Source organism: Engystomops pustulosus, chromosome 5, assembly GCF_040894005.1.
Source record: "Engystomops pustulosus chromosome 5, aEngPut4.maternal, whole genome shotgun sequence".
Taxonomy (NCBI): Eukaryota; Metazoa; Chordata; class Amphibia; order Anura; family Leptodactylidae; genus Engystomops; species Engystomops pustulosus.
Genome location: NC_092415.1, coordinates 132,873,125 through 132,888,742, shown reverse-complemented (window position 1 = coordinate 132,888,742; position 15,618 = coordinate 132,873,125). Strand labels below are relative to the sequence as shown.

Genomic DNA, 15,618 nt, shown 5'->3' with positions numbered 1-15,618 from the left:
TACTATATGCTCCCCCCCCCCCCCATTTGCAATCATTCTGAGAGTAATTCAAAAGTTTATACTCTCTCAAGCCAAAGTAATGTTGATATCCCTTCCCTTCCTCCTCAGAATCTAAGAAGGTGAATTTTGGACCCTTCCTCCAAACCAGAATCTTCTATACCAAGGTTCAGTACATCACCCAAACATTCGTCATTTTGAAGTTATCTGCTTGGATGCTGAAAGACACATCTTGAAGGAGAAAGAACTTTCAGAACTAATCACTACCTTACTCCAGACCAGGAAGAAAATAACGTCCAAAATGTATCTACATCTTTGGAAAAGTACAAGTATCAGCTCTGTGTCTACCTAGATGCAAGGCTTATTGAAAACAGCTGGATTGAAAGGTTTTTGAAAGTTTCTGAGTGAATACATCCCTTTGTCCATTCAAGTGTTCCACCTTGGGATCTATCCCTGTTTCTACTACGATTGATCAAAACTCCATATGAACAGATTCAAGAAATTTCTTTAAGATGTCTTCTGCTTAAAACCACTCTTTTGTTGGCCATCACCGCGGCAAGAAGAGTAGACGAGATACAGGTCTTTTCTTGCAAACCACCTTACCCTCAGATCCTGGACAGCAGAATTATTCTTAGTCGTCATCCCGTGTTTTTACCAAAGGTGGTCTCGGCGTTCCGTAGACAACAATCCATTGTTCTTCTGTCCTTTTGTCAAGATGCGAAATCTTAGAGAAAAAGATTTTCATCATTTAGAAGTGAAAAGATGTGTCCTCGTACACCTTAAAGCTACGCAAGATTTTAGGTAGTCGGATCATTTATTAATTCAATCCAGGGTAAAAACAAAGGAGATCCAGCCAGTAAAGCTAGATAAAAAACGCTATTTCAGATTGTTACCAGGTCCAAGATTTATTGCCACTGTGGGAGATTTGGCCCAGTAGAGACCGTGGTAGCGGTGATACGTGATGCAGTCCAAGACGGTGACACCAGAGTTTTAGTCCAAAACGGGTCTCGCCCGTTTATTACAGGAGCAGGTACAAAACAAAACAGCCTTCACATTCAGGCATCAAACAAACAAAATCCTACCCGTCAGGGTGCTAACTAAACAGAGTTTCTCTAACTCAACACTAGAACATAAAATAAGTCGCTGCTCCAGGCACAAATGTTGACAGCAGTGTAGTTAGGCAAATCTCTTTATAACATGCGTTTCAAAACCACTTGTGAACGCACTCTTATTGTTTCAAATTTCAATCACTTAATATATACATTCCTTGCTTTTCTTCTATAAAGATCAGCCCATTTGATGACTTTTATCAATGATCTGTATGCAGAGAGGATGCACATCGCATCTTCCCAGCATGCCTCTCGCTGTATACAGGGGCTTCTGTGACAGGGGACTGATAATATCGGCCCCCCTGTCACAGTACAGGAATGGGCTGTCACATAGACAGCTTGATCCTGTTGATAGATGTGTACACTATTGCACACTAATATTGGAAGGGGCAGATCAGATCTGAAGCTGCAGTCTGTGACGGCAGGTAACTGAAGTCTGACATCACTGGAATATTGAGGAGCACTGTGTCGGCAACCAGATTATGGTTCCGGCTGCCAGTCTGCACCTCATAGAACAAATCCCGCCCTTAACCTCCTCCCTCACCAGTCTTTCGGTGTCAGGCACATAGAGCCACCTAGGAGAGCCTGGACATTCAGCCGGAAGTCCCTCCCTATTCTGCTTCCAGCAACTAAGTGCTACGCTCCTCTTCATACTCTTCCCAACTCCCCCCCCCAGCAGCTCCTCTTCATTCTCTGCCCAACCTACCCCAGCAGCTCCTCTTCATTCTCTGCCCAACCCCCCCAGCAGCTCCTCTTAATTCTCTGCCCAACCCCCCCAGCAGCTCCTCTTCATACCCTGCCCAACCCCCCCAGCAGCTCCTCTTCATACCCTGCCCAACCCCCCCAGCAGCTCCTCTTCATGCCCGGCCCCCTCTCCCAGCAGCTCCTCTTCATGCCCGGCCCCCTCTCCCAGCAGCTCCTCTTCATGCCCGGCCCCCTCTCCCAGCAGCTCCTCTTCATGCCCGGCCCCCTCTCCCAGCAGCTCCTCTTCATTCACGGCCCCCTCTCCCAGCAGCTCCTCTTCATTCACGGCCCCCTCTCCCAGCAGCTCCTCTTCATTCACGGCCCCCTCTCCCAGCAGCTCCTCTTCATGCCCGGCCCCCTCTCCCAGCAGCTCCTCTTCATGCCCGGCCCCCTCTCCCAGCAGCTCCTCTTCATGCCCGGCCCCCTCTCCCAGCAGCTCCTCTTCATGCCCGGCCCCCTCTCCCAGCAGCTCCTCTTCATGCCCGGCCCCCTCTCCCAGCAGCTCCTCTTCATGCCCGGCCCCCTCTCCCAGCAGCTCCTCTTCATGCCCGGCCCCCTCTCCCAGCAGCTCCTCTTCATGCCCGGCCCCCTCTCCCAGCAGCTCCTCTTCATGCCCGGCCCCCTCTCCCAGCAGCTGCTCTTCATGCCCGGCCCCCTCTCCCAGCAGCTGCTCTTCATGCCCTGCCCCCTCTCCCAGCAGCTGCTCTTCATGATGTGCATCCCCCCACGTGCTACCAGTCTAGAATGTGTTTCCGGACACTGGCTTGTGGAGGAGGGGTGAGGCTGAAACCAGCTACGTGGGAAGAGCTTACAGAAGCCTTATTCTTGGCTTCAAATCAGCAGTGAGTGTCAGGACCATGAGGAGGGATACAGAGTGCTGTGGAAGGAGAAGTGTCCTGCACATGTTCTTTGCGTTCCATCTCCTGGTCTTCATGAGCTATTCTTTATAAGACCAGGAGGTGGGACCCAGAGGAGATGTGTGGAAAAAGCTGGGACCGTGTGGAAAAAAGAGAATGTCCTGCCAAATCTGGGGCAGTTGGGAAATCTGATAAATGCAAGTAATGCAGAAACATCCCCATTCAGATTCGTAAAATAGTTGTTTCAGTTTTTCTACAACAATGTGGTCAAGTCTGCTTGCCCAGGGGGTCACGATACTTATTGCTCCCGATAAACTTTAACCTCTTCACATTTGCCATATGGCTATATACCTTCTATGTGCACATGACCCCTGCAGAAAGAGCGTTTATAAACATTGAGTGGCCAAATTCAAACAGCTAAGTCAGGAACCCTTGCACCTAGAAACACCATCTAAGGTACATTCACACAAACGAATGGGGGACGAAGGGGGGAGGCAGGCAGGGGCTGCTGGCTATCTACTGGGGGGGCGGCGCGCGCAGGGCCGCTGGCTATCTACTGGGGGGGGGGGGCGCTGACTACTGGGGGGAGGGCGGGGCTAGCTGTGTACTGGGGGGGGGGGGGAGACCGGGCCAGGGCTGTATACAAGGGCTTATGGGCTGGCTGGCTATATACTTGGGGACAAGGGTCTGAATAGCTATTTACTGGGTGGAGGCTGTGACCAATGTGTCAAGTCAGTATATACAATAATTAAAAAAAAACCTTAATAAGAAAAATGACAATCGAAAAGAAAAATTGACGTTCAAGGCACTAATGACCCTTTGGTCATGAATGGGTTAATAGGGTTAGTGCAATATGGGTCAAACTATAAGGGTCTTATGCTGAACTTTAAAAGGGTAAGTATAAGTGGCCAACCCCTTCTAATTGTAGTTAATTTTTGTGTAACAGAATATGACAATATAATTTCTCAGAATTTTGTGTACTTTTATTATTTTATTTTTTTATACAGAACCTACTAAAGAAGCATGGATGAAGCAGCAGGAGATCTAAAACAAGCCCTTCAAAATGTAGTTGACTCTCTTCAAATACATGTAGAAGTGCATCAAAAATGCAAGAGGTTTGTATTGTTGGGGTTTCTGTTAAAAGTAGCAGTGTATCTTGAAGTCAGTCTTTTAATTCAGTACAGACAGTTTATTAAGGTTTCTTGTTTTTTTTTTACATTTTTATTGATATAAATACAAAATCATGTTTACCGTAATATTGCATAGTACTAATTCGAACACTGTACAACACACACCATGATTACTGCAACTTACCATTAGTACATTAATACAGACAATATTTTATTATAACATAATCAAATTCCCTTTTTATACCACCCACTTTCTCTCCTGGTGGTTGACGGTTATTCCTAGAATAGAGAAATGGGTATACTACAATCATTCCTAAACTACTTAATATTCCTACAATGATCCTTCAGATCTCTCTCAAGCCGTGGTCTTTCAAACCATGCTTCCCTCATCTTTGGTTTACTCTCTTTCCTACTTCCTTCTACTGCTCCGCATACAGCAGAAGATGCATTCTTCCTTCCCATTCTTTTATCCGAAGTGTATTTCTGTTCTTCCAATTTTATAAGAGTAATTTTCTAGCCAGGAACAATCCCTTCATTGCATAGACCACACCACACGGTGAACCTATCACCCCTATATTGGAGCCCAAAATACAAACTTTTTCATTCATCGGGATATTTCATCCAAATATTGACTCCTATAACCTTAATGCAGTAGATGTGGAGTTTTGGGCATCGCCAAAGCAAATGCACAATATCTGCATATATCAAATTACACCTCGGGCACTTTTCATCACTTTGGGTTTTTTTCGGGGGTTTAGTATACTCCATACATTATGAATATCTGAGAAATAATGTAAGACCCGTTTTTAGAGGTTCTTATGACCATAGAGTGTGAAACAATCCACTCTTCAACAGACAAGCCAGTCACCTCTTTCTTCCATTTCTCAAACATTTAGACCTTTAATTCCCAAATTACAACCAAATAGGGTACCTTCTCTATGAAGTTCTCTCTTCTTAGGTACTTTTTGAAGGCATATCTGAGTTGCACATAAATATACCAATCCACAGCTCTCAAACTAAACTCCCAAGCCAGTTGCTCAAAAGTTTTCAAGCCCCGTTGGTCCGTAGCTTGGTAAAAAAAAACAACATCCCTTAATTTTCCAAAACCTTGAATAATCTTATGGTACTAAATTCATACTTGTGTATATACTCTATTATCTGTTTTAACTTTACTTTTTTCCCAAACCCATTGTAATAATGTGAACATAGGAAACTGTACTTTAAATTCCATTTAAAAAAAAACACTTCAGTTTCCTGTAGGGACCATATATTATAAACATTCAAAAAATTAGAAATTTTTTCTAGTGCATATTTTAAAGTATAAATTTTGTGATTCAACATGTTTTGCCATTGTGCTGCAATAAAATAAGATGAAAAATCATGGAGGGCAAGTCCTTCTTTAAATAACAGTGGGGACAGGGGGCACCCCTGTCGCATTCTCCAATATAAATGCTAAGCCGTAGAGGCCCTCCCATTGACTGACTCTCCCCGTTACCCTTTTATGTAGTATTTTCACGCACCCAATAAAAAGGGGTCCAAAGCCCATCCTCTCCAAGGTAAGCCATATGTAAAGACAACTGATTCCCATGCGGCCCTATTCGCTTGCCAAAGAAATAATCAGAAGATGAAATCCAACGCTTTGTTAAAATGCTTCAATCCATTTTATTTACTTTGGTAAAATATCCACACAAATTAAGGCTTGGTGAAGACGCACAAATTGCATGAAAAAAATTGGTTACGAATTTTGAGCGTTACCTCACACTCTTAGTCATAGCTGTCGTATGTCTGGTGGGCAAGCTACTAAATAGCATGGAAAAAAAAAACATTTCGGGGTGCAAGATAGAAAACTCCTATTTCAGGGGTGTGGATGCAATCAAGCACCTTGACCTCCCAGGCATGTAACCCTTACATTTCCAACTAGGTATCAAATCGCAATAGTATAAATACATACACAATTAAAAAAAAAGGAAACATTTCTGAAAAACATTGTCTGTTTGTACAGATCTAAGTATATAATTCTATAATGTGCAAATATTAGATTTTGTAACAACCAAAAATCCATATAAAATATACATAAATAATACACCACTTAGCACAACAATGTTGAAAATATGCTATTTTACAAGACTGTTGCTAAATAACATCCATAAGCGTGCCTGTGTTAGGATACATTAATAAATACAAAGTGTGCATTGGTACTAAGTATGTAATATAAAATATTATGGAAGACAACATGAGCAATGTTTTTCATTGAAATGTCTGGACACTCCAGATATGTTTTTCTTCTGGGCAATGGCAGTATCTTTTTTTTCCTATATCTCCCAGGTGTTCCAACACCATAATCTTAAATTTGCGAGTTATTAACCCTACATATTTTAAATTGCATAATTCACATTCTACAATGTAGACCACAATTTTGCATTTATAAAGATCTTAATATCAAAAGTATGGGAATTGCTTAAAGGGGTATTCCCTTCTGGGTATTTACATTTCATTTCGTTCATTTGCCATATGTAAACATTTCTTCAATTGAATGTTATTAAAAAAAATATTCCTGTGTGAAGATAATTTCTCATAAATGTAGCCATGTTGTTCCTTAGAAACCAGATAGCTTCCTCGGATACAACCACTTCACATTTTGGCAGTGGCCAGACATGCGCTATTGAGCCCTGCCTGACTACGTGGCTTCACTGTTCATTACCACAGGAAGGCTGTGAGACTTGCAGTAACTCCCAGACATTTCATATAAAAAAACATTTTGTTTCTTTGTGCAATCACTTCAGCAGAGGTGGTCGTATCCAAGGAGTAAGTCTTGTTTCTAAGTCTTGTTTCTATCTTCACATAGGGACATTTTTTTAAATAACATCTAATTGAAGAAATGTTTATATATGGCAGATTAATGAAACAGAATGTGAATGCCAAGACCAGAATACCCCTTTAAGTTACAAAAAAATTTTCTTTAGAGTTGCTTCATTGCACATTTTACATGGATGAGACCCACAACGGTAAAATCCTTTTTGTTGTTACCAAGTTTTTATAGTTTTAACAGGCTGTGAAAAACTCGGAGGAATCATATTGCCCATTTAGAAACTACATTGCGGACATTTTTAAGTATATGTGCCAGTTTCTCATCAAATAAAATGGGAAGATTGTTTAAGACAATTTTTTTTCTCACTTTAGGTTTCTCCTTTAGTAATTCTTGCCTAGATCTCCCATTTAACAATATTTTGTGTTCTATTTAGTATAGCGCCTGAATAAACTCTCTTCTGTAATCTATTTTTGATATTGGCTATTTCCTTTATATGATCAGTTTCCAAATCACAATTTCTTTTAGATCTTATCATATCCCCAACTGCTATTGATTTAATTGTATTGTATGGATGTAAACTGTAAGCATGCAAGATAGTTTTACCTCATACATTTTTTCTATGTGTGGAAGTATGTATACAACCTTCCATTATATTTATATTGAGATCCAGGAATGATTTTTGCTAGTCAAGAATGTGAGCTGCAGTCATTGTTATGAATTATGAATTCAAGTCATGAATTCTGATATAACAGACATATTGGTGCGCCAAATAAATACATTTGTAAAATTGAATAGGGGTTATAGTCGCTTTATAAATACAACTCCTCCCACCAAGCCATCATTAAGTTAGCTATTGAGGGTGAAAATTTAGCCCCCATAGAGACTCCCTTAGTCTACAGATAAAAAACAGTATTGTACATTAAAAAGTTGTGTGTCATAAGATACCACAGTACATCCTTCTTACAGTTTTTAAGATCTATATTATACGAGCTATACTTATTTAGATGGTAATCGAGTGCCAGCATGGCTTTATCGTGTGGGATAGAAGTGTACAATGTCACAGCTGACCAATGAGAAATTATACAAACATTTTTATGTTAGTCCTACTACTTGCAAAGTGGCTCATGTAAGGACCTAATGCCTGCAGCGATTTGTCGCATAGGAGGAGGTACTTCACCTTTGTGCACTTTATTTAACATACATAATATAGGTGTTACTCTACAATAAATTAATCCCTTTGTTTCTCAGTTAGTATGCCGAAAAGCAAAACCTTCCTGGATAAGAGCTGTCACTTGTTTTTTTTTTAAATTGTGGTTGGATTACATGACAACAAATAATAGGAAGTTATATCAGTTAACATTGTTTCAACTTGGTTGATATATTGTTTTGTATTCATCACTGCCACCATACCACCTTTATCCGCCATCCTAATTGTTAACTCATGGTCTTGTTTGAGCTCAGACTCTTTTAAACTGAGCTTATTCACATGATAAATTTTAGTCCCATCATAAAGTTTCTTAAGCTCCAGGTGATTTTCTGCAAATTGCGCGTGTTCACCAAGCCTTAAAGGAGTTATGCCACGAAACAATTTACTACAAAAAGCTGTCATAGAGGTTAAAATATTTCAAAAATTTATTTGTAATGGTTATCTAGTATTAAAGGTACCTTTCTATTTGTTGTTATGATGCTTGTTCAGCCTGGGCCAAAACCAGGCACATGCACAGCACTGACAGCGGCAATTATTCCACACATCAGCACTACAGAGCGCTCAGCCATCAGAGTCTCCTTCCACCTGCTGTGCTCAAATAGTCCCTGCATTTACTGATCGCCAGCACAGCAGGAATCTGCTATTGGTGCTGTGTGTCACCTACCAAAGCCCTCACACTGCTCCCTCTCCTTTTAATCATTTTCAATATATGCTTGAATAAGAAAAAAAAAAAGATATATATGTGTGTACACCTATATATTCAATAACATTCTGAAACTTTCATATCAGCCTCATTTATAAAAACTATAAAACAGTCTATGTTGTTCATAGTAATCAGTCAAAGCTCAGCTATAATGTTTTCACAGCCGTATAAAAATATAAAGCTCAGTATAATGTGTGTGTGTGTGTATATATATATATATATATATATATATATATATATATATATATATATATATATATTACTCGAGCACAAGCCGACCCAAGTATAAGCCGAGGTACCTAATTTTAACACAAAAACAGACAGAACCTGCTGACTCAAGTATAAGCCTAGGGTGGGAAATGCATTAGTCACAGCCTCCACCCAGTATATATTTAGCCAGCACATGCCCCCGAGTATATACCCAGCCTCTACCCTCTAGTATATAGACAGCACCTGCCCCTTGTATACAGCCAATAGCCCCCTGCCCCCAGTATATAGCCTGCAGCCTCCTAGTATATAACCAGCCTGGCCCCTCATATATAGCCAGTGCCTGCCTCCTTGTATATAACCAGTGCCTGCCTCATCATATATGGCCAGTGCCTGCCTCCTCGTATATAGCCAGTGCCTGCCTCCTCGTATATAGCCAGTGCCTGCCTCCTGGTATATAACCAGTGCCTGCCTCATCATATATGGCCAGTGCCTGCCTCATCATATATGGCCAGTGCCTGCCTCCTCGTATATGGCCAGTGCCTGCCTCCTCGTATATGGCCAGTGCCTGCCTGCCTCGTATATGGCCAGTGCCTGCCTGCCTCGTATATGGCCAGTGCCTGCCTGCCTCGTATATAGCCAGTGCCTGCCTGCCTCGTATATAGCCAGTGCCTGCCTGCCTCGTATATAGCCAGTGCCTGCCCTCCTCGTATATAGCCAGCGCCTGCCCTCCCCTGTATATAGCCAGCGCCTGCCCTCCCCTGTATATAGCCAGCGCCTGCCCTCCCCTGTATATAGCCAGCGCCTGCCCCTCCCCTGTATATAGCCAGCGCCTGCCCCTCCCCTGTATATAGCCAGCGCCTGCCCCTCCCCTGTATATAGCCAGCGCCTGCCCCTCCCCTGTATATAGCCAGCGCCTGCCCCTCCCCTGTATATAGCCAGCAGCCCCCTGCCTAGCCTAATAAAAACTCTGTACTCACCTCACCAAAACTGAGGTCTGCAGTGATTGGCTGCACTTGCATTAAGACACTTGATGTCTTGCACTTGTATAACATCATCAGTTTCCAGCAGTTGATGATTAAGCTATGGGTTTAGGTAAGTAGCTGCCTGGTAGCAGACACTAGACACAGTGGGGCACATTTATTAGGGGCCATGCGCCAGTTTGGACTTTGCACATTCTTTTTAGTGCAAACTGCTTACACATGTAATCAAGAAGTTTCTGAGATACATTTGTGTCGAACGTGATCCTTTTGTGGTGCGGCTGCGCTAATCTTCATGTGACACAAATTAGGGGGCATTCCGGTGCTCAGTCGGACCGTGCGCCAGATTTAACATGCAAAGTCCAATAGGAATGTGTCACACGCCCCATGTTAAAAGTGCACCAAAAAACAGTTGGTGCACTCTGTCGGAGCAGTGCAGGGGGCGCCATATTCATGAAGAACAGGCGCCAGAAATCCTGAATCTGGCACCCCCTGCACATTACACAGGTCACTGCACATGGTACACACTGCACTGTTTTTAGTAAATGTGCATTCTCACAGCATCATGGTTGGTCAGGCCGACATGCATGGCAGAAGTCTAGGTGGATGCAAGGGAGGCAAACCCCACGTGTATCGTCACTCCAAAGTGGGTAAGTGCCACTGGGATTTGCCGTCCCTGCATTTTTCTAGAACTCCGACATATTTACACTTTACTGTCCGCCTGACCGACCATGATGCTGTGAGAATACATTGTTTTGCTCTACTTGTATGCATTGATTGTACAAAATTAGGTGCATTAACAGGGACCTTTTAAGTTGTTTTTATGACTTTTACTAATAAACTTTTGTATTTTTGTATGTTAATTTGGGGCCATTAATTGCATCTCTTTCTGTGTATTTTGTAAGGAATTGTAACTAAATCGCAAGATGGATAGATAGATATGTGATAGATGACAGATGATGGATAGATAAGATAGATGACAAGTGATCGATAGATGAATGACAGGTAATAGATAGACGGATGACAGGTAATAGATAGACGGATGACAGGTAATAGATACATAGATGACAGGTAATAGATACATAGATGACAGGTAATAGATACATAGATGACAGGTAATAGATACATAGATGACAGGTAATAGATACATAGATGACAGGTAATAGATACATAGATGACAGGTAATAGATACATAGATGACAGGTAATAGATACATAGATGACAGGTAATAGATACATAGATGACAGGTTATAGATACATAGATGACAGGTTATAGATACATAGATGACAGGTTATAGATGGATATATAGATATGAGATAAATATGCTATAGATGGAGAGATGACAGGTGATAACAGGACTTGGATAGATAAATAGGTGACAGCTTCTCACAGGTAATAGATGAATGACAGGTAATAGATAGACGGATGACAGGTAATAGATAGACGGATGACAGGTAATAGATAGACGGATGACAGGTAATAGATAGACGGATGACAGGTAATAGATAGACGGATGACAGGTAATAGATAGACGGATGACAGGTAATAGATAGACGGATGACAGGTAATAGATAGACGGATGACAGGTAATAGATAGACGGATGACAGGTAATAGATAGACGGATGACAGGTAATAGATAGACGGATGACAGGTAATAGATACATAGATGACAGGTAATAGATACATAGATGACAGGTTATAGATACATAGATGACAGGTTATAGATACATAGATGACAGGTTATAGATACATAGATGACAGGTAATAGATACATAGATGACAGGTTATAGATACATAGATGACAGGTTATAGATACATAGATGACAGGTTATAGATACATAGATGACAGGTTATAGATACATAGATGACAGGTTATAGATACATAGATGACAGGTTATAGATACATAGATGACAGGTTATAGATGGATATATAGATATGAGATAAATATGCTATAGATGGAGAGATGACAGGTGATAATAGGACTTGGATAGATAAATAGGTGACAGCTTCTCACAGGTAATAGATAGACGGATGACAGGTAATAGATAGACGGATGACAGGTAATAGATACATAGATGACAGGTAATAGATACATAGATGACAGGTAATAGATACATAGATGACAGGTAATAGATACATAGATGACAGGTAATAGATACATAGATGACAGGTTATAGATACATAGATGACAGGTTATAGATACATAGATGACAGGTTATAGATGGATAGATATGAGATAAATATGCTATAGATGGAGAGATGACAGGTGATAATAGGACTTGGATAGATAAATAGGTGACAGCTTCTCACAGGTAATAGATGAATGACAGGTAATAGATAGACGGATGACAGGTAATAGATAGACGGATGACAGGTAATAGATAGACGGATGACAGGTAATAGATAGACGGATGACAGGTAATAGATAGACGGATGACAGGTAATAGATAGACGGATGACAGGTAATAGATAGACGGATGACAGGTAATAGATAGACGGATGACAGGTAATAGATAGACGGATGACAGGTAATAGATAGACGGATGACAGGTAATAGATAGACGGATGACAGGTAATAGATAGACGGATGACAGGTAATAGATAGACGGATGACAGGTAATAGATAGACGGATGACAGGTAATAGATGGATATATAGATATGAGATAGATATGCTATAGATGGAGAGATGACAGGTGATAATAGGACTTGGATAGATAAATAGGTGACAGCTTCTCACAGGTAATAGATAGATGAATGACAGGTAATAGATAGATGAATGACAGGTAATAGATAGACAGATGACAGGTAATAGATGGATATATAGATATGAGATAGATATGCTATAGATGGAGAGATGACAGGTGATAATAGGACTTGGATAGATAAATAGGTGACAGCTTCTCACAGGTAATAGATAGATGAATGACAGGTAATAGATAGACAGATGACAGGTAATAGATGGATATATAGATATGAGATAGATATGCTATAGATGGAGAGATGACAGGTGATAATAGGACTTGGATAGATAAATAGGTGACAGCTTCTCACAGGTAATAGATAGATGAATGACAGGTAATAGATAGACAGATGACAGGTAATAGATAGACAGATGACAGGTAATAGATGGATATATAGATATGAGATAGATATGCTATAGATGGAGAGATGACAGGTGATAATAGGACTTGGATAGATAAATAGGTGACAGCTTCTCACATGTTGCTGATCTTTTGCTACTTTCCTGATAGTCAGGGACAGGGGCCCCTTTGCAGGAGAGCAGGGTAGCATGGAGGGACAGTGAATGGTGGAGAGTACAGAAGGAGGACTGCATCAGGAGAGGTCAGAGCTCAGCCTGTTGTGTTATCTCTGCAGCCTCCTGTGTGACCTGATTAAAGGTGGAGGGAGGAAAGGGCTGCTATGATCCATGTTAGGGGAGGACTCCTGTGAGTCATGTCTGGCTGCAGTTACCTTGTATCTGCTGCTGTAAGCACCTGTGGAGCTGGTAAGCAGTGGACATCACAGCCTTCACTTGTGTAGATGTCTGAGCTCTCTGCCCCTCCTCTCTTACTTCCTATTGGCTGCAGTGTGTCAGCTGATCTCTGTGTGGAGAGGAGCTGGGAGCCAGTGGAGTGATCTGTAGTGCAGGGCAGCTGGGGGAATCCTTGTGCGCAGACTCGGCCAGATCAGCTGTAACTCGGTAACACAGCTACCAGCAGGGGGTGCCAGCAACCAGAACAAAAGGAGTTGTCTCAGTAAACCTGCAGATTTTGTAATACGTGTAAATGGTGAAAGTACTTGTCACCATGCATTGGACCCAATTACAGCCATTTGCTTTGGTGACACAACCCCTTTAATATGTGTGGATATTTTACCAAAGTAAATAAAGTGGATTAAAGTATTTTAACCTAGTGCTGGATAGCATCTTCTGATTATTTCTTCTAAGCCTTCTTACTTGTTCTATTTCTTTAAACGCCTTGACCGCGTCTAGTGAGACCACCATCCGATTTCCCTCGTCTCACTGGGAGTCTGCATGTACCACCACAGCCGTCAAACATTCTCTTTGACCGATCTTACCGGCATGAACCCCAAGTGATCGGCATGTACTACTGCCCTTATTATTTTCAGTAGCCTTGTTGCTAACATTTTAGATAACGGCTTATAGTCGGAGTACAGCAGGGAGATTGGGCATCTAATTCCAGGGGACATTTCCCCTCATTCAAGATAAGTATAATTGCTTCTCTCATAGATTGCAGCATAGATAAAGAATGATTGTAGACCTTTAGTATTAGAGGAAACAATATTTCCGCATACTGTAAAATTACTTCAGATGGAATACCATCTAGGCCCACCGCTTTCCCCTTTGGGATATTTCTAAGTGCATCTTCCAGCTTCTCCACTTCCAGTGGCTGGCCCTAAAAAACTGCCTCCTCAGACGATAATCTAGGGATAGGTTTACTGGACACGCCCTCCTTGATCACCTCTGTCCCACTGTTATCTCAGAAGCATAGTAAGCTTCAAAAAACTGCCTGGATACCTCTCTGATCCCTCCCTCCAGCCATTTCTTTTCTATGACCATAGTTCTATTCTTAATTGCAAGTTTTTCCCTCTTTTGATCTGGTCCTTGATAAGCCCTCTCGGGTATGCCTTCAGTTTGTTATCCTTTACTAGGTCAAGCCAGAATGGCTTTATCTTATAAAAAGAAGTCCTGACATTATGTACTTTTTAATTGTAAACCGTATTGGTAGGAGGTCCGACAGGCCTTTTGAGTGACATCAGCCCTTCATCAAAAACTTGATTAAAACCCCCCATCCAAAAGATTGGAGCGCATCCTCATATTAACCTACCTGGTTAGGCACATTTACTTGAACTTCGAGCGGAACAGCAGGAGGAAGATAGATGCCAAAACAATTCTCATCCCATTCATAATGGCGTTTAGTAGTATGTATCTACCTAGAGGATCTACTTTAACTTCTAACTCCTGGAAGCTAACATTTTTGTTGATCAAGATACTCGAGCATATGCCGAAAATGTCAAATTTAACTAAGCCTTACTCAGACGCTTACATGTCTCCTCTAATAGGTGCCTTTTCTGGAAACAAATCACCTCGGGGTGATATGACCAACATAGATCAAAGATTGCCTTTTGCTTTAGCTTGTCATTTAGTTTGCAAGATAGTATCTTAGCCATACAAATTTTCCTAGCAACTCCACAACGGCACTGACTGGAGGGATTCCCCGCCTCCAAGGGACAGGAAACAACGTGGAACAGAATAAAAGGGAGGTCCCTCCCGTTGAATACTGCTCTGCAAGTTGCTGTGGTGCAGGAGCAGGATATCATTCAGCCTACCCGGTGCTGTGGTTGTGCGGCGTCCAGAGAGCTGTGCAGGGAGTGAGAAGCAGGATCAGTTAGGTCCTCTCTTCTCTTAGTTGAAAGGCCCTCCTGGAGGGCAAGCTCGGGCAGACCAGGTGCTTCCGGGTCCCCTGGTAGGGTTCGCCACACGGGGAGCCTTCACAGATATAGAGTATGCCGGGCAGCATCCTCTCGGATCCACTTCCATCTCCTGGCCGATTATGTGATGCAATGCACCAATCAGCGCCGCGGAGTAGGGGCGGAGCTTTGCAGGGTTGGCGTCAAATTTTAAATTTAAGCAACTTCAGGATGCCAGATGAGTGCTAATATGTTTAGCTTTATGGGTGCTTTGGAGTCGGAACCTTGTGGATCTGTGAAACCCTCTGATGCCCATGCCCAGGTCTGTCCCTCCCCTTTTAAGGCCCTCCGATAGTGCTTGTGAGTGGTCGGTTTTGGGCTGGAATCTGGGGTGGTCTCTTGCTTAACTCTTTAAAGGGATGGTTCTTAAAGGTACAGCCC

General features: G+C 42.1%; 1 protein-coding gene across 4 annotated transcripts in view; it reads left to right on the top strand.

Annotated features, from left to right (window-relative positions):
* Positions 1 to 15,618, top strand: part of TRIP13 (thyroid hormone receptor interactor 13) — a 92,685-nt gene that overhangs the window by 16,351 nt on the left and 60,716 nt on the right. For all 4 annotated transcript variants that reach the window (XR_011855852.1, XM_072153093.1, XM_072153094.1 and 1 more), the window contains one exon: positions 3,715 to 3,822. Coding sequence is in view for 3 of the 4 variants with exons in the window: in XM_072153093.1 (XP_072009194.1) it covers positions 3,731 to 3,822 (92 nt within the window). In the remaining variant the exon portion in view is untranslated. Of the gene's footprint in view, positions 1 to 3,714; positions 3,823 to 15,618 lie in introns of those variants that run through there.